Source organism: Meleagris gallopavo, chromosome 4 (genome assembly GCF_000146605.3).
Source record: "Meleagris gallopavo isolate NT-WF06-2002-E0010 breed Aviagen turkey brand Nicholas breeding stock chromosome 4, Turkey_5.1, whole genome shotgun sequence".
Classification (NCBI taxonomy): Eukaryota; Metazoa; Chordata; class Aves; order Galliformes; family Phasianidae; genus Meleagris; species Meleagris gallopavo.
Window position 1 is genome coordinate 64,664,867 of NC_015014.2, and position 19,172 is coordinate 64,684,038.

Here is a 19,172-nt window from a genome sequence, read left to right on the forward strand (position 1 = left end):
CCCGAGCCCCCCCCGGCACCCTCCTCCTTACCCCTCGGACTGCCCTACGCATCCTGCAGCGTCTCTAGGATTGTTCCCAGCGCTTCGCTGTATCCTCTGGAGGGTCCCCGGCACCTTCACCGAGCACCTCAAGCACCCCCTGCGTCACCTCAAGCATCCCCTGCATCACTCTGAGCATCCTGAGCGTCACGCAGGGCACCACGGAGCATCGCCTGGATAACCCCAAGCATCCTCCTGGAGCGCCCTGAGCATCCTCTGCATAACCCTAAGCATCCTCCAGAGCATCCCAAGCACCATTCGAATAACCCCAAGCATCCCAAGCACCACCTCGAGTACTGCAGAGCATCCTCTGGATAACCTCAAGCATCCCTGGAGCAATCCTTCCCGGCTCACCCGGAGCATCCCCCAGCCCACTTCCTCTGATCCATCCCTGCATCCCAGGGAAATGCTCAATGTGATGGATTTCTCCTGCTCGGATCCATTGTATTCCAAGTACGAGGAGAGCTGCGAGATGAAAGCCGGGGACCTGCAAGGCTTGGGGCAGCCTGAGCAGCAACTTCTGGAGGAGGCCGAATTCCTCGGAGGTAAGGGCAGGGTGGGGGGCACCCTGCTGGGACTGCATTCCTCTGCCTGGAACCGAGCACATCCCCTCCTCTGCCCTGCAGCCTCTGGCTGTGGGTCCGGCAGTGCCCAGGATGGGGCTGGGGGGGGTGAAGCCCAGGGCTCCCTGTACATCCCCAGGGGGAGGGGGAGGGAAACCACAAAGTGACGCACCATCAGACTCCCACCGTTCCCTCATGTCTCCCTGTCTGTACCCCATTATCTTTCTAACACTCTCCATTCTGCATCCCTAGGTGAGCTGCTGGAATACCCCTCCCTGGGCAGCCAGCTGTCCCCCTCGCTCAGCTACACCGGCAGCTTCTTCATCAAGGCTGTGCCTGAGCACCCCCAGGACCAGGAGTCCCTCTTCAACCTGATGTCAGGGATCTTGGGCATCTCTCCCTTCACCACCTCTGAGGGCCACCAAAGACACCTGGATGCACTCTATCCCTGTCCTGAGGTGGCAGCCAACCAGATGGACGTCTATCCCAGCTGCCAGCCCGAAATGAATGGCTCCATGCAAGCCCCCTTCGCCGAGCAGAGCTACGGCAGCTTCCCCTCTGCTGACGCCGTGCACCCGCTGCAGCCTCAGCCCTCCTTGGGAACCACCTCCCAGTGCTTCTTCGAGAGCAAGCTGCTGGACACCAAGCAGGACATCAAGCTGCCCTCCAGCTCCACAGCGCTGGATAAGTTCAAAGCCCCCTGTGCCCAATGGGAGCCCATCACCCCACATCAACCCTTCCTGCCCACTGGCTTTCATCCCACTGAGACCTTCCCAGCGGGGGACAGCAGCCAGGCCATGTTCCACCCGTTGGGCTCCAAGATGGAAAATGCACTGACCATCAGCTGCCAGGCAGAGCTCGGAAGCCTCACGGAGGATCCTGGCTGTTTCCCCAGCACCAATTTGGGTTTTGGGTGTGAGCCGGAGAACTTTGCTGACACCAAAATCCATAACCTCCCTGCCCAGCTGATGCCGGAGTTCAGCTCTTCCTTGGCACAACCCGAGGTCCTCCCAGGTCTTATGGGCTCCACTGAGATCCTCCATCCCCATCCCTCGCCCTCGGTGCCCCCCACAGACTTTTTAGGCCACCCCGTGCCAACCTCCGTCCCCTCCCTGCTGCCCACCCCTCCTACCTTAGCCGAGCCCAAGAAGAAGACGCGCCGCACCAAGTGCTCTTCCAAATGCTTCTGCCCCAAGCCCCACGAGAAAGCCTTTGCCTGCCCAGTGGAGAACTGCGTGCGGAGCTTCGCCCGCTCCGATGAGCTCAACCGGCACCTGCGGATCCACACGGGCCACAAACCCTTCCAGTGCCGCATCTGCCTGCGCAACTTCAGCCGCAGCGACCACCTCACCACCCACATCCGCACTCACACGGGTGAGAAACCCTTCTCCTGTGACACCTGCGGACGGCGCTTCGCACGTAGCGATGAAAAGAAGCGACACAGCAAAGTCCACCTGAAGCAGAAAGCGCGGACGGAGGAGAAGCTCAAAGGGTTGGGGTTCTTCTCGGTGGGTCTCTCCTTCGGCACGCTGTGAAAACCCGATGTTGGTGATGGGAGATGGTGTTTCCCAATACAGGACGTCGAACGTCCCATGGAAGAGCATCCCATGTTGGGAACATCCCATGGTGGGAACAACCTGGGGTGGCCCTGGAGGTGGTGCAGCCATGGAGAAGGTGCCAGTGAAGATGCCACAGAAGGAGCGCTGGGAGGAGAGGTTCAGACCAGGCAGTGCTGGACAGCGACTCACATCGCCATAAAATCACAGAATCGTTGGTTGGAAAAGATCTAAGATCATCAAGTCCATCTGCCACCAAGACTTTCCACCATCACCATTGAAATCAACACCTCCAGCCAACGGAGCCATCTCCAACCCGCAGAGACTGAGTCATCCCTACAGCTCCTCTTCCAAGGAGGAAAACAGGGCAGAATACACTGTACAGGAGGGGATTACCCACAGGTTTTATACTCACGGACACATGGGCTGGGGCTGGATTTGCAGCAAGCTGTGCCTCACCCGCATTGCACGCGGTGTTCCAGGCGCACTGAGTGCTTTCCCAATGGAAAGCAGTGGCAGAGGAGCGGGCGCCGCGCGGCTTCATGATGGAGAGTGGTGCCCCTTTGGAATGGTGATGTCGTAATTCCGGTTATAAATATTTTCCTGTTTGTAAAAAGAATCTATCAGGACTATTGCAGAGTTGTGTCTATTTTTATAATTAAAGGTTTGTTCTAATCCGAGCTCTCTCTGCCTTTCAAAACCTGCGCAGCAGCCGATGGCTGTGGGATTTCTGCTGCATTTTGTTTTGACCTTTAGCTGCCACACCATGGGGAAAAAAAAATGCCCAAATAACTGAGCATGGAAGGGAAACCCATCAGCAGGGATGGAAAACCCATCAGCGGGGATGGTCTTCATCCCCCTACCGCAGGGTGGGCAGCTCTGTCCCAAGGCAGAGCAGGGAAGGGGTCCTCTGCAAGAAGGACGCTGTGGCTCTGGGTTGCTCTGCAGGGAGCAATGTGGCTGCGGATGCTGTGCCCTGGGCACCAGCCCAGCGCTGTTCCTGGAGGGATTTGTCCTACTTGGAGCCCCGCAGTCGGCTCAGCCTCAGGCGGCCCAACCTGTGGTCCCTGCAGTATTATGGGGGTGTGCTGCAGGAAGGAGGTATGGACACAGCATCCTGAGGGTCTCAATGCAAGCGGTGGAAAGGAGGTGTGCCCCTGAGCACCAGCCAGGCCTGGGTAGCGGGCAATAAGGAGACATCCTGCGAGAAATGGGGAAAATGGGCCTCAGGGATCAAGGTTATTTTTCTCCTCATTACCATCTCAGAAAATTGGAGATCAGAGCCAAAACTGTGTTATGGAGGAATAGAGATTTCCCGCTCCATCCTCGGCATCCCTCAGCCCTTTGGCTGCATTTGGGCTGCAGCATCCTTCCAGGGATGAGGCACACTGTTATCCCATGTTTCTGTCCCACAGAACCCGCTGCCCCACACCATGGGGCGGGAAATGAGTTTGGGAACCTGGACGAAAGGTCTTTCAGGGCTGCAGAGAGGTGGAATGGGGACAGTTGTACCTGGTGCCCTAAGTCCTAAAAGTCCCCTTGCACCTGTCCTTAAGTCTCAGCCTCCCATTGGCACCCCTGGGTGCTCATCCCCTCTGGACGTGCTCCTGCTGACACCCACTGCAACACCACACCAGGAGAGGGCACACACAATTCCCACACGCCACTCAGCATGCATCATGCATGAGGCTTTATTAATACCCCTCCCGAAGTTCATCCATTATTAATGAGAGCCAGAAAGCTCTGCAAAAGCTCTGGGCTCTGTAAAGCCTCCAAGCTTTGCTCCATGACCAGAGCTACTGAGGGAAGAAGGGATGGAGGATGCAGCTGACTCAGGGCAGGATGGGGCAGATTGTACCCCAACCTTTCAGGGTTTCTTGGAGATGGGGACAGCTGCTTGTCCCCCAGGATGGTCTCCCCATGCCATCTCCCCAGAGCTGTGTTCACGAAGAAAGGAACACCATGCTGGGTGGCTTTGGCACCAAGGACCAAGCTGGAGTGCTTGGGGCTGGAGGAGGAATAAGGCAAGAACTGCTGTGGGGTGTTTGGGGACAGATCAGGACCAAGCCGAGGTCCAAGATGAGATATGGGGTTGGGACTAGATGATCTTTGATATCTTCCAGCCCAAGGCATTCTTTGATACTGGACCATGACCCTGGCCAGGACTCTACTAAGGACCAGACTGTGACCGCGGTGGGTGTCTCAGGTCCAGATCAGGACAAAGCTGGACACTCGGGGACCAGACCAGCACCAAGTTGGGGAGCTCGGTGTTTGGGAGCCAAGCCAGGATGCTCAGGGACCAAGTCAGTCTATTTGGGGACCAGATTATGACCAAGCTGAGAAGCAGCCTGGATCACTCAGATTTGGATGGGAACCAAGCCTGGGGACTGTCTGGGAGTTTGGGTACCAAACACAGGGGCTCAGGAATCAGAGCAGGACCAAGTCGAGGATTAAGCCGGGATGCTCAGGGGCTGTTTCAGGACCAAGCCGTGTTCCTTGTGCCCATGGATGGGGGACGCAGCGGTGCAGGTGCCCACGGCCACACACCATGGGATGCTGTGGGGGGGTGCTGAGGGGCAATCCCAGGCGGCTGCTGCCGAGGGCAGAGAATGGCTCTGGGGGGCAGAGGAATGGAAGGGCCGGCAGGAGGGATGCGGGTTGGGGAATGCGGGTGCCGCATGGCAGCGAAGCCCGGCGGAGGGCCCGCGGTGTTCGTGGGGAGACAGGCAGAGGGAGCTGTGCGGGAGGAAAGCGGCAGCGAGCGGCACTCCGAGCTGCAAAGGAGGAGGAGGAGGCGGCTGCGGGCGCTCCATCCCTCCATCCTTCCGTCCCTCCTTCCTCCATCCCTCATCCCTCCATCCATCCCTCCATCCTCCTCCCGCTTCCCATGCGCAGCCCCCTCCGAGCCCTCGCTCCCTCCTCCCAGCGGGGCCTTCAGCCTCTACCCTCCTCCTCCTCCTCTTCCTCCCGCCCCTCCCGCCTGCCCCCCCTAATTCCCCCCCCCGCTCCCCTCTCCTTCCCCGGCCCCATGGAGGTGCTGCCCGCGGGGAGCCGGAGGCCGGGGGCTCCGCATCTCTCCTCCCCGACAAAGCCCTGAGCCGCTTCGCAGTCGCAGCCTTTGTGCACTGGGGCGGGTGGGCGCTCCCTGAGCCCCCCCCCCTCCTCCTCACTTATCCTCGAGGATAACGGAAAACGGAGAGAGATGCTGCCCTCGCCGGAGGAGCCCGGAGAAGCAGGTATGGGGCAGAGGATGCTGAGCTGGGAGGAGGTGGTTTGTCCCCAAAGCAGGGGGAGGACGCGATGGGGACAAAGCTGGGAGGAGAGGGGGACCCGCTGATGGGGTTCAGCCATCCTTGCCCCCACCCCGCCTTCACTGCAGCCCTAAGGATGGGGACCGGCATCCTCCACCCTCCTTCTACCAAGCAGCTGGAGATCGATGGTGTCTTTATTTGATTTTGTTTCGAGGGGGGAACGGAGAAAGAAAAGAAATAAGGCTAAACAATGCGATGAAAGGCTCCATGATGGATCGCAGGTAGCAGCACCCGAGCAGCCCACAGCTGTGGGGTTTTCTGCCATCTCTGAGAGCACTGCTCAGCTTGGGGGGAGGGATGGAGCGAGGAGGGGAGAATGGTGGTCTCCTTCAGTCTATTTTTGATGGTTATTTTGGGGTGGGAAGGAGGAAGGTTTGTATGGACCCATGGCCGTGCCCAGGGCTGGGACCATGCGGCGTTCAGAGCAGCCTGGGCTGGATGGTGGCTCAGGGCTGGAGAACACAGAGCGAGGCGGGTTGGTACCCCGGGAGACACGGGCAGCAATCCAGGCCTGGAATATCAGCACTGCACGATGCTGTGGCCCTGGCCCTAAGGGCAGAAAAATGCTTTATCATCCCACCAAAGGCGACCGATGGAAACCAAGTTCCCGTTGGCTTTGTGCTGGGTGGGCTCCGGCTCACCCAGGCAGGGTTAACCTGAGGGGATGCGTTTTGTAACGACCCCAAAATACAAACCAGGCCAGCAGACAGCTGCAGGAGCAGCCAGGCAGCTCCATACATCCTCCCAGCACATCTCTGATGTGGTTTATTATTATTATTGTTATTGTTATTATTATTATTATTATTATTATTATTATTATTATATTTTTGCATGGATTTCTTTCCCTTCCTGATTTTTTCCCTAGAAGAAAAATGGTTTGGAGGGGTGTGTTGAGCCACCCTGGGGATGAGCATAGGTGAAGGTTTAGTGATGGATTATCCCCTCAAAGTTCCATGGTTTTGGGGTACGGAGGGGTCTTAGGGTGACGGGAATTACCTTTTGCAGGATATGGCAGGGATGTTCCCACACCAGGTCCCCTCAGTGCTCTGGGGAGGGAAACCACCATGGTATTTCTTCGGGGTGGAAACATGCTGTTTTATTTCAAGCTGGAGCACCGTTGCCAGGCCAGTGGTTTCACGCATGGTGACGACCTGAAATAATTAAACCAAATTCCTCGAGAGAGAAGGAGGTGATAGCTGGCTGCTCCCAGCCCTGTGCAGTGCTGGTGGCTGGGTTTCAGCTGGCTTCTCCCGTTTCCCAAGGGCTTGGTTGCCCCTTGATACTTTGGAGTGTTTAGGAGCAGGGGATAACCCCACGGAGACCCTCCCTGCAGCACTGCAGCGTTGGGGTCCCACAGCTCTGGAGGGGGTTTTGAGACCCAAAACCTTATGGGGAGAAGGGATCTTTCATTTGGGGATGTCTCATCTCCGTATCACATCTTTGGGGTGAACCTGGGTGTTTATGCCCAAGCAGCAAACGGGCCAAACCTGATGGGTCTGGGTTGGTCTGGGGGGAAAATGGGATGGAGGAGCATCAGCTGAGCCTGTAGCAAAGAGGGAATGGGAGAGGGACAGTCACCCATGAGGTGATGCCATCATAGCTATGAAATGGGGACATCCCCAAGGAAGTGTCTGAGACTTAATGGTTGTGGTGAGGGGCTGAAGGAGTAACTGTGGGAGACAAATTCCTGATGTGAAGCTGCACGGACTGATGCAAAATGACTGGGTCGCCCTGTGCTGGGAGGAGATGAGACTCATCTGGACACAAGGATGCTCCTTGGGCTGGAGATCCTTGGTACCACAGAGGCTCCTTGCAGCATGCCTGTGCAAGAAGCACATGGAACACCTCTCAGCAGCAAGCTAAGGGCTGATGGACAGAGATTTCCCATGGGTTGTATGACTGTGAATCCTCTTAATGGCTGTGAGCTTTCACAAGGGTTGTGCATCTCCCAAAGAGCTTTGGATTTTCACAGGGGTTGTGCATTTTCACAAGGGTTGCGGATCTTCCCAAGGTTGAGGATCTTCCCAAGGGTTGAGGATCTTCCCAAGGGTTGAGGACCTTATCAAGGGTTGGGACCTTCTCAAGGTTTGTGGATCTTCCCAAAGTTTGTGGATCTTCCCAAGGGTTGAGGACTTTATCAAAGGTTGGGACCTTCTCAAGGTTTGTGGATCTTCCCAAAGTTTGTGGATCTTCCCAAGGGTTGTGGGTCTTCCCAAGGGTTTTGACCTTCCCAAGGATTGTAGATGTTCCCAAAGATTATGGCTCTTCCCAAGGGTTGTGGATCTCCCCAGGTGTTGTAGATTTTCTTCAGTGCTGTGCACCGTTCCCAGGGTTGTGTATGAGTGGGAGAAACATGGGAGGGATGCAGACAGGGAACCAAGCAGAAGGACCAAGGAAGGACTTTTGGGGACCCATCATCCCCGTGTCACTAACACCCCTCTCCCTTCCAGTGCCCAGCACCACCTGATGCTGACATCCCACAAGACTTGCTGGAATCCCACTCCTGCTCCAGCACTCCCACCCCACCATGTGGAGCTGTGACCCCGCCATCCAGCATTCCCCAACCCATTCTCCACTCCACCTGTCCGTCTGTCCCGCGCCATGAGCAATGCTGCACGGTTTCCCTGCATTGTGGCACGTAGCTGAGGGATGGCCTCGCTGGACCTGCCCTACAGATGTCCGCGGTGCGGGGAGCACAAGCGTTTCCGCAGCCTCTCCTCACTGCGGGCACACCTGGAGTACAACCACACCTATGAAACCCTCTACGTCCTCTCCAAGACCAACAGCATCTGCGATGCCGCCGTCTTCCCGCTGGCCGCCGACGGGGCCTTGTTGACACCGGCTGCCCGGCGGGACTACTTTGAGAGCACCTCTTTCCAAGGCAAAGAACAGCGCTTCTCCTGCGACCTCGTCCCCGCCGAAGAGTTGGAGCCGGCTCCATCCTCCTCCCCTTCACCTCGTTATGTCCACGAGATTGAGATCCCACTGACTGAGATCTTCACCCGGGGCAAGGCTGTGGCTCCAGCCCCAACGCCGCCAGCCGCTATGGATGCAGCCTACGAGGAAGGCTTGGCTCGCTTGAAGATCCGCGCCTTTGAGAAGCTGGAGGTGGACAAGAGGCTGGAGAAGCTGACGGAGGAGGTGGAGCAGAAGATTGCCTCGCAGGTTGGCCGGCTCCAGGTGGAGCTGGATCGCAAGAGCTCAGAGCTGGAGAAAGCCAAGCAGGAGAGCCTGAGGCTCAGCCGGGAGAAGCAGGAGCTGGAGGACCGTGCATCTGAGCTGTCCCGCCAGGTGGACGTCAGCGTGGAGATGCTGGCCTCGCTCAAGCAGGACCTGGTGCAGAAGGAGCAGGAGCTCACCCGCAAGCAGCAGTGAGTGCTTTGTTCCTTCTCAGTGCTGTGGGGTGGGAGGAGATGAGTCCTGGTGGAGAGCCGCAAGGAGCCCAGTGCTGTCACCAAACAATGCTCATTAGCACCATCCCTCATTAGGGTTTGCATCTTCCTCCACTGTGTGCATGTAGTGCGATGTCCACGTAGATCTGAGCTCCTCCATGTTCGTGACCAAGCTCTCATGAGAGATTGTGTCCAAGAGCCACCAGAGTCCCAGTCCATGGCCAAACAGGGGATGCTTATGGCCATCCCGCCGGGGATGCTTGTGGCCAGCTGCAGGGCATGGTAGTGCCCATGCTGCTCCAATGGGTGTCCCCCAGATCAGGGCTGGATCACCCCTTTGGCCCCACAGCTGAGTCATGCTTGTGCTCATGGTTATAAAGATGAAGAGGACACCTCAGCCATGCCTAATTCAGGATTGTTCTCCCAGAAGGAGTGGTGTAACCCGAGTAGTAATACCTCAACTCGCTGTTTAAGACTGTGGCATTGCCTTCTTCATTTTCATCCCATGTTGCCCATTCAAACCCCTCTTTCCACTCCAGTGCTGTTCCAGAGATTCCTCCAGTCAAGCTTGGGATCCTTTTGCCCATCAGAGTCTATCAACTAAACAGGACCTTGTTACAAAAGAGTTTCTTAGCAAAGCTGGAGGTCGTGGCAGCATCTATAAAGTCAGTGAGGATCAGGTTAATGGGGGCAGTCACAGCTGTGCTGGACTGGGAGCACTCGTAGGATTCCTCAAGGACTTGCCTTGATCCCCAGTGTCTTTTACACATTCATGAATGATTTTGACTCCAAAATAATGACTGTGGGTAGGAAACAGTGCTCACGTCCATGGGATTTGCTGGTGTTAGGGATGGTCCTGGGGTGCAGAGCAGGATGATGCCAGGTGCTGGATAAGGACAGTAACTCTTGGTTGGGAGGTGTGTGTGTGCAGGACAGGAGATTCAGGGGCTGCCATCAGCTTGCCCCATGAGTGTTGTCCAGGGGTGTTTCTGGGGTGTGCAGCAGAAGGACAAGAGCCAATGGCATGGACAACTGAGCAGGGCCTGGAGGGATGTGAAGCAGATGTAGGTTGGCTGATGGTCCAGATGTGGCTTATTCAGTTCATGCACACTGTTGCCCCCTAAGAACCTAGTTTATGCACCAAAGCCACCTCTTGGATTTGCATCCCCTTAGAGAAGTCCTCCTGCCCATCCACCATCTCATAGGTCTTCTATGACCACGAGATCCCCCTGGCTTAAATGAATATTTCCAGGAGGATTTGATCAGCTAGGAGGTAGGAAGCTTGCAGCACCCGGTGACATCCCAGAGCCCTCGGTGCAGGCTGGTGACATCTATTGCTGGCAGCCTGTTTGCACCTCCGCTCTGCTGGCTTTGCTGAGGGTGTTTTTCCACCCGTTCCATGGGAATGAGAGATGCAAGAGATAGCCATCAGCATCTCCTTACACCACCGGCCACGTGCCAGCGCCCCATTTGCCTTCCAAAGCTCAGGGGCACCTCGCCAGGAGCCTTCCCAAATTATTGCTGGTGAGCTCACTCTGCAAGCGGCAGGGTTAGGAGCAATTAATCGGTCATTAAATGGCAGTTAATAATCAATGGCATGAATTGCGTCTCTATGGGCTGCCTCCTTTTCTTCTTCTTCTTCGTTCTCCGGTTCAGCTCAGTGCATGAGTGTGGCCGGGTGTATTTGTGTTTCCATGGTGCTTCTGCATGCAAGTGGTAGCTCTGCACGTGTGGGTGTGGGTGTGCTCTGCAGCTGTGCATGCCTGAGTGTGCAAACATGCATTTATGGGGCACATGCATTTGCAGGGATGTGATGGCAGTGTGTTTGATGCATGTGTTTATAGGAGTGAAGCAGCACCTCAGCAGGGCAAACCTCATTTGCCTGAGTCCATCCATTGGCTCAAGGCTCCCAAGCTCCTTCTAATTAACACATTAATGACAGTGTCTATGAAGCTCTGTACCTTCTGGGCATACCAGGGTATAAAGCTGAGCAAGATTCAGACTGCCCATAAGGCTTTTTCCTTAAGTCTGCCCTTCTCACATGAGGCAGAGTACTTTTCTCCATCATCATGCTACGCCATCACCATCCATGCTACACTGTCACCATCCTTCTCCCTCTGCTCCATCGCATGCCTGGCCCCAGTCCTGGCAGTGGGAGCACAGACAGGACTGTGCATCCCAGCAGAGGCACTGGAGATGTTGGATCCTCCAAAATGAGGTGGTCACATCCATCCTGCATGCAAGAGCACCTCCTGCTCCCCTGTATGCCCAAATTAGCTCCAGATCAGGCTGGTGGTAGAATGCAAAGCACATGAGCATCCCTGGACAGTTGCATGATGGAAATGGAGTGGGGTTGAGTGGAAGAAAACCCATTGAGTGGGGATGAGTGTCACTCGCTGTCCCCCTCTCACAGGGAGGTGCTGCAGATCGACCAGTTCCTGAAGGAGACGGCCGCCCGCGAGGCCAACGCCAAGGTGCGACTGCAGCACTTCATTGAGGAGCTGCTGGATCGGGCGGACCGGGCTGAGAAACAGCTTCAGATCATCAGCAGCAGCTGTGGAACGACTCCAAACGGCAGTTTGGGACGCTGTGGAACACCAGGCGCTAAGGCTGCCGGCCGACCGGTACCCACGCGGGCACAGGCACGACCACGTGGCTTCTCTGGTGGATCTAAAGGGTTCAGTGGGGAGACGTGGGGGCACCCGTGGGGATGGGGGAGATTCATTAATGGTCTTGGTTGGCGTCCGGTTGCTACATGCAGTGAATACAGGCAAGGCATGGGGGATGATGATGCCGGCGATGCATTTGGGACAGCCCAAAACATTGGATGAGAGGTGATGGCTTCGACATGCACCAGGGGAACTTCAGGTTGGGTACTCGGAGAAATTTGTTCTCTGAATGAGTGGTGGGTTAGGATCAGGGTTAATGACCGGCTGCCTAGGGAGGTGGGAGAGTCACTGTCTCTGGAGGTATTCCAAAACCACGGAGATGTGGCATTGAAGGACGTGGTTAGTGGGCATAATGGGGATGGGCTGGAGCTGGACTTGATCTTAGAGCCCTTTTCCAACCTTAATGACTCCGTGAGCCTAAGTCCACCTGCATTTCTCACATTTGACGGATTTCTCCATGTCGGCTCCTTTTCTCATCTATCCCTACAGAGAGAGCGGCACCCAGGGCTGGGGGCAGCTGTGCATGGCCCATATGCCATTCCCAACCAGCGCTCCTCTTCCAGCACTGGGTGAGTGTCCCGTTTGGGTTTTTAATGGGACAAAGGGCTCACGGGAAGGGGACGCCCAGCCTTGGAGATGATGATGAGCACTGAGGTTGGATATCACCAACCCCAGGGCTTCGAGCCGGGCCAAAGCAGTGTCACAGAGCTCGGGCTGCTACGACAGCGACAGCGCAGAGCCGTGTCCCACCGACGACACCGCCGATGGACATCCTTACGCGGCACGGGACGGCGGCCGGGGCTCAGGGCTTCGGCGTCAAGCCATCCAAAACTGGCACCGCAGACCCTACCGCAACAGCACGGAGGGTGAGGAGGGCGATGTGTCCGACGTGGGATCCCGCACCACTGAGTCAGAGGCTGAGGGCTGGGAGCCGGAGGTGCCTGGCATCGCCGCATCCCGGCCTGGTGGCAGCTGTCGGCTGACAGGTGAGAGTGCACTGGGGGGGCTCAAGGATGGGGAGGATGCATGGGGGGATGGGATGTCACTGCGATGGGCAATGGCAACGCGCACGGTTTTCGGTTGTCCTTTTCCTCAACTCCACGTGGAGCATCCCTTTATCGATGGCACTGATGGCCCCTGTCCCACAGCCAGGTCCGAGGGGGCTATGAGCAAGGGGGGCCGGCTGGAGAGGGGCAGCCCGGGTCACTCCAGCGAGGTGATCAGCCCTGAGATCCTCAAGATGCGGGCAGCGCTCTTCTGCATCTTCACCTACCTGGACACCAAGACCCTGCTGCGGGCGGCTGAGGTGTGCAAGGACTGGAAGTTTGTGGCCCGGCACCCAGCTGTGTGGACGCGGGTGTTGCTGGAGAATGCCAGGGTCTCCTCTAAGGTATGGTGACAGGGGTGGCACAGTCTGGGGTGTGACCTCAGAGGTGTCCTTCTTCCAGAAGGATGAAGCCATTTTCCTGGCTTGCGTTGTGTGCCCATGTGTGCAGGGTTCCTGGTGTCACCATCAAAGGGACATCAGTACGCATTGATGGGTGTAGTCATGCATGAGTGTTTGTGGGCATGGGCTCACCTGTCCTCACATTTCCACACTGTACTCACATCCACCCATAGCTCTACGCATAATTTTGTCCACGCATGCCCTTACATATCCATTTTCACCAACTTATAGCAGAAACACCCATGTGTGTGCACGTGTGCACTGCAGGGTGTGCACAAAGGCCTCCCCTGATAGCCAAGGGTGGGTGGTGTGGGACATCACCGAGGATACCCCCCTGTGACGGCCACCCCTATCCCCCAGTTCCTGGCCATGCTGTCCCAGTGGTGCACCCAGATGCACTCCCTCACCCTCCAAAACCTCAAGCCACGCCAGAGGGGGAAGAAGGAGAGCAAGGAGGACTACATGAAGAGCACGCGGTGAGTCCCCCGCAACCCCGGGCACCCCCAGCACCCCTTCGGAGCTGATGATGTCCCATGAGCACTGATGACCCCTCTCCACCGGTGACCATTCACCACCCAACGGCTCCCACTGTGGGTTTTGGGCACCGACACCAACACCCACGGGTCAAATCACTCTCCGTGGATTTCCAGCACCTAATTCTGCCTCCATCCCCGCAGAGGCTGCCTGGAAGCCGGGTTGGAGTCCCTGCTGAAGGCGACGGGCAGCAACCTGCTGATCCTACGCATCTCACACTGCCCCAACGTGCTGACCGACCGCTCGCTCTGGCTGGCCAGCTGCTACTGCCGGGCCCTGCAGGCTGTCACGTACCGGTAAGGATGGCCCACACACACCCTGCAGTTCCCCACTGGGAGATGACAAGGGAGCATCCCTGCAGTGTGCTGGGACCCCTCTGTTGCCCTTCTCTGTGTCGAGCATGACACAGACTCACCTCTCCATGTCTCCAGTCCCAGTGTACCCAAAGAACAATGAAAGGTGTTCCTATAACCACCACGCTCTTCTCACACGTTCCCATGTAGTCATTCCCCTTGCTGGTCCATTCCCACCATCCCGTTCCCATCTTGCTCGCTTGGCCCAGCTGGGGTCTTGGTACAGGGACATTGCTTTGTGTTAGAGAAGCAGAAAGGAGAAGAGGTGCATCAAAACTGGGTCCCAGTGAGGTTTCACCTGATGGGTGTCACCATCTGTCTGTCACCATCTGATGAGCTTTCCTAATGGGGAGTAGAGAACTTTCGGTCCGTCTTTCCGGGGTTGGAAGTAGATGATCTTTAACAGACCTTCCAACCTAAGCCATTCTACGGTTCTATGATGATTCTGTGACTCTGTCCTGAAAATGAGGAATGGCTCTGCTACAGAATCACAAAGACCTGACTTGTCCTGGCGGATATCACAGGCCGCTCCTCAGACTTGGCCACTTCTCAAGGTCTTCCAAGTGTGCTCAGGAGGCTGCCTCATGTTGAACCAAGTGAGCTTGGCTGCAACTCTTGCAACCCCACACTGTGAGACAGCCTGGTGCCACCAGCTTTAACCCAAAGATTCAGCCATTGCCCTTCCAAAGGCATTAGAGCGAGTCCAAGCTCCTGGCACATCGTTAACCTGTGATTCTGACTCATGCTCTAATTAACCCGTCACACTCACGAGGGGCTCTTGGCAGGCGCCTTCAGTGGAGATGTGTGAAATGGTCACGGTAACACCCACCACTTATTTTTAGGCTTGTCTGAAGTTTCAAAGTAGGTCATTCCAAGTTAGAAAGTGTGGTCTCAGTCTTCAGGATGGAACAGTAAGGAGAGGCCTGGGTTGGTGATCTCAGGACAGCTGTCTCTGACACTGATCCTCAGTGCCTCTTGTCTTTCTTGACATTGCACATCTGTAAGCACCATTCCTGATGAAAATGGTTGTGTTTTGGTTATACATAATGACCAGCTCCCAGGGCAGCATCACTGCCAGCTGGGCCCACCAGGTATGTTCTGTGTTCATTCCAGGAGCTCTACGGACCCCGTGGGTCATGAAGTCATCTGGGCCCTTGGGGCAGGCTGCAGGGACATCATCTCTCTCCAGGTTGCACCTCTGCATCCCTGGTAAGAGCCACACTAGGCTAGTGGGGTCCGTGCTGAGCACGAGGGGACCACTGGGATGGGGAGAAATTGGGTGCCAGATCCATACTGTGGGATCCTTGTGAGTTGAACAACGATCCTGGAGTCAGCTGGGGGATCAGGAGCTTAGCCCTATCCCTTGCTGCAAAGATGGGGAGCTGTTGAGTAGAGGCACCTCCTTCCCAAGACAGAAATGTTTTGAGGAGACTGAACATTGAACATCAAACATTTTCTTCCTCTCTCCAGCCAGCAGCCAACACGTTTCAGCAACCGCTGCCTTCAGATGATTGGGAGGTGTTGGCCACACCTGCGGGCGCTGGGCATTGGTGGGGCAGGCTGTGGTGTCCAGGGCCTGGCATCCTTAGGTAGGTGGCTCTCCTCCAATGGGACAGGAAGAAGGTAACCTTGCTGAGGGCACTGTATACCCCTGAGAGATGCCCTACGATGATCTCAATGGGCAAGTCCACTTCAATGACCATGGGTGGACTTTGCTTCTTCCTGCTGTCCCCCATCCCTCCTAGCACCCCACTCCCATCAGCTGTCCCCAGCCCTTCCCCATAGGGTGCCAACAGTGGGTTCTCTGTCCTTCTAGCCCGAAACTGCATGAGGCTGCAGGTCCTGGAGCTGGACCACGTGGCAGAGATCAACCAAGAGGTTGCAGCAGAGATGTGTCGAGAGGGGTTGAAGGGGTTGGAGATGTTGGTGCTGACCTCCACACCTGTCACCCCCAAAGCCCTGCTGCATTTCAACAGTGAGTAGCAGTGCTGGTGGAGGAGGGACACAATGTTGTCTGTTGACTAAAAGGCCATCAGATAAAAAGATCCAGTGGAGCTTTTCAGCCCTACTGGGAGGAACACTGCATTGACACTGGGAGGTGCTGGGAACTCTGTGGTGGAAGGTTTTTAAGGGGAGACTCAACACCCTTCTTCAGGGATGGGTCAAGAAGAGCTGAGAGAACACACATTTGGGTGGGATAAAGTTTCGCAAGGAAGAGGTGGGGCTGAATGAAATGAGATAGGACAACTGGAATCCATCATGGAGGTGGGTCATCCATCAAGAGTAGGTCTACTCTGTCATCAGGATGAGGTTTCCCCAAATATATAATGATGGGTTGTAAGGTAAATCCCAGATGTTGGGGAAGCTGTCCCCACAGTCATGGCAAATCCAGGTTGTGTCTTTGCTCCCAGGTGTGTGCCGCAACCTGAAGTCCATCGTTGTACAGGTGGGCATTGTGGACTACTTCAAGGAGCCCCACAGCCCCGAAGCCAAGAAGATGTTTGAAGAAATGGTGAACAAGCTCCAGGTAAAAGATGCTGGTTCCAGGTCACTCACATGCCAGCAGCTCCCTTCCAAATTCTTTTCCCCTGCTGAAGTCACTCCACAGAGAACCTTTTAGCTCACCGGGGATATCTTGAAGAGAAGCTCTGCTTCATACCCATCCTGCAGCCAGCTGGGTTCCACAAGGGCACAAGGCGCTAGATGCAGTGCAGGACATGGGGACATGTTCAGCAGCACAGCTAGGTGAGCTAAGATGGTTTATGTGGTCCATGCTCTGCTGAGCCCACAAGCAAGAGCAATGGTGGGCAGCAACTCCAACCCACATCCAGCCCCAGCCTCAGGGACTCTCTATGGAAAAGGAGTTTTGGAAGGTCCTTTCTTGCCCACCACCACACCATGCAAACCCTGCACATCCATGTCATCTGTCACAAGCTATCACTGTCCCCTGGAAATGGTTGGACTCGATGTGGTCTTTTCCAACCCTAATGATTCTATGACTCTATGATTCTACGAGGTCCTACGAAGGATGTTTTTAACCAAACAGAAAACAAATCCAGAGTTGGCTTCAAGGGCATGGGATTAGGAAGCATTGAGGCAGTCCTGTGAGGAACCAGGTCTTCATAGATGTAGGTGGTGAGGATGGGACTAATTCCCATGGTTGCATGCAAGAAGCTCTCCCCTTGCTGGTCCCATAAGACCAGTGCTGGCTCCCACACCAACCCTGCCCTCTGCTCCTCTTCCAGGCCCTGAGGAAAAGACCTGGCTTCTCCAAGATCTTACACATCAAGGTGGAAGGAGGCTGCTAGACCTTCAGGGTACCACAAAGCACATTCCCTCTCCTGCCCTGTGGAGCCAGAGGCCCTGCACAACCAAACCCACCACTGCTGCTCCTCCGTTGCCGCTGGAGCTCGGAGATGCCAGCCCATGCACAAAACCCCAAACTCTTGCAGGCCTTAGCGAGCAGCTGGCGCTCGCCCCAGGGCCGGCTCATGGACGTGTCACGGACAAGAAGGTGCTACTTATGGAAATTTTCCAGCTGCCCAAAGGGGCAGGTCCATGCTGTTACCCAGGAGGGAGGATGGCTTCGAACCCCATGGCTGCTCATTGCCAAGGATCCTTGTTTGGGAATGCCTTTTTCTTGGAACTCTCTTTTTTGGGGGGCTGTTTGTTGGCATGGAGGCTGAGGATGGCCCAGCTCATCCGATGGGGTCTTTGCAGAGCGCTGTGCTCAACGAATCACCACTGGAGTGTCCTTGTTCCTTCCATGGGCCGGTGGATGTGGGGAGGGAAGGGCCACTCCTGCAGGGCTCCCATTCACTTTCATTTCATTTATTTGAGAGGAGAACCCAAACGTGGGTAAATGCTGCCCAGAACCAGCAGCTACCACAGCACAAGCCCGGATAGCAGAGCTGCATCCTGGAGCTGTAGGAGCCAGAAGACACTGGGAACAATGGTTGCTCTCCAGAGATCTCCATCCTCTCCACTCAACCCTTCTGCCAAGGCAATAAACCAACACACCCCACATCCTCATCCACCAGGAAACATGGATCACTCTCCTGTCCCCATCAACATCCACCACTTGCTCTCTGGAGCGAGTTGTTGTGTGCAGAGAGGAACTGGCCTGGGATTCGTCTTTGTCACCTCATCGGGCAGCTTGAAGGAGAAACCTTGGCCAAATAATCCTGACATCCAAGGCAGCTGGTTGAAGTACCAGCCCAACTGCACTGGCAGAGCCCATATCTATATCCACAGCTTATTTTATTTGTTTTTTCCTTCTGGCTATCTTCTTCCTTTAAGGATGTTACCCCCTCTCCCCTCAAACACTCATCTTTTTTTTCAAAGGAAAAAAGGCTCTTGAAAGGCAACCAACAGGGTAAGGCGTCTCCATCCTCTGCCCTGGTGAGAAGATGCCAAAGGTCCCCAGGCCATGGGGAGCACTTGTCAGAGCACTGCCAGCAGCACGGACATGTCCTTAACCACAGCTCCCTGCCACCCCACGCCCCGACTAGGTGTGCTCAGAAGCTGAAAGAAGCCAACTGGGAAGAATTTTCCTCTTCTCCTGGGACACTGCTGAAAGGTTTTGGTGCCTGTTGGCTACAGTGCTGCCCATGGTGCATGCGTGGCTGGGAGGAGCCAGCTCTTCCCAGAGCATCTCCCCATCCTGCTGGGTGATGGGCTGCCGTGGAGCATCTATAGACTTATTTTGGACCACCATCCTCAACCACATCATGAAAGCATCAGACCTCAGCCTGGAGCTCCCACCATGCTGGGAACCAATAGGAACCCTGAAAACACCCAAATCACCGAGGCTGGTGGTGGGCTGGGGGCAGCTGCTGCCTCTCCAACCCCAGAAGACCATTCCACCCACTCCTCACTCCATCCACGTCGTCCCCCCCCAAAGCAGGGTAGGGTTGCATGCCTTTTTTTGGCTGTAACCCCTGATTTGAAGCACCTGAAGTCCCCCACTGACAGCGGCCTTCCAGGAGAAGGCTGCTCCCTGTACGCACCAAACTCGGGAACCCAAAAACTGCCTGTGAGAAACTACCACGTCCTAGGGACAAGATCCACCAGGGGTTACCTCCACTCCAGGGAGGCCTGGACACGCATATTCCAGGGGCAGAAAAAGCAAGGGATGCCTTGACCAGCAAAAAAACACCAACCACCAAAGCTTTGGCCCTATGTGCCACTTTGTCACCATCCCACGAGCGTGGCCCCGGTGGAGGTATCACCATTGGAAGCGACGCAGAGACTTTGTGAAATCCCCTTTAAAAGAAACAAAGTAAGTATTTATTTCTATAAAAAACAA

General features: G+C 55.8%; 2 protein-coding genes across 2 annotated transcripts; both read left to right on the forward strand.

The window, feature by feature from the left end:
• The first annotated feature begins 6 nt into the window (after positions 1-6).
• On the forward strand, positions 7-2,845 carry EGR4 (early growth response 4). Its single transcript, XM_010710563.2, has 2 exons — positions 7-584; positions 855-2,845. The coding sequence occupies exons 1-2, from the start codon at positions 446-448 to the stop codon at positions 2,135-2,137; spliced, it is 1,422 nt and encodes a 473-aa protein (XP_010708865.1). The 5' UTR covers positions 7-445; the 3' UTR covers positions 2,138-2,845.
• Positions 2,846-5,140: 2,295 nt separating this feature from the next.
• On the forward strand, positions 5,141-19,166 carry FBXO41 (F-box protein 41). The gene is made up of 13 exons (XM_010710564.2): positions 5,141-5,394; positions 7,920-8,840; positions 11,275-11,503; positions 12,020-12,099; positions 12,206-12,516; positions 12,679-12,920; positions 13,338-13,453; positions 13,655-13,807; positions 14,978-15,073; positions 15,335-15,453; positions 15,681-15,839; positions 16,276-16,391; positions 17,110-19,166. The coding sequence occupies exons 2-13, from the start codon at positions 8,119-8,121 to the stop codon at positions 17,170-17,172; spliced, it is 2,406 nt and encodes an 801-aa protein (XP_010708866.1). The 5' UTR covers positions 5,141-5,394; positions 7,920-8,118; the 3' UTR covers positions 17,173-19,166.
• Positions 19,167-19,172: the final 6 nt, after the last annotated feature.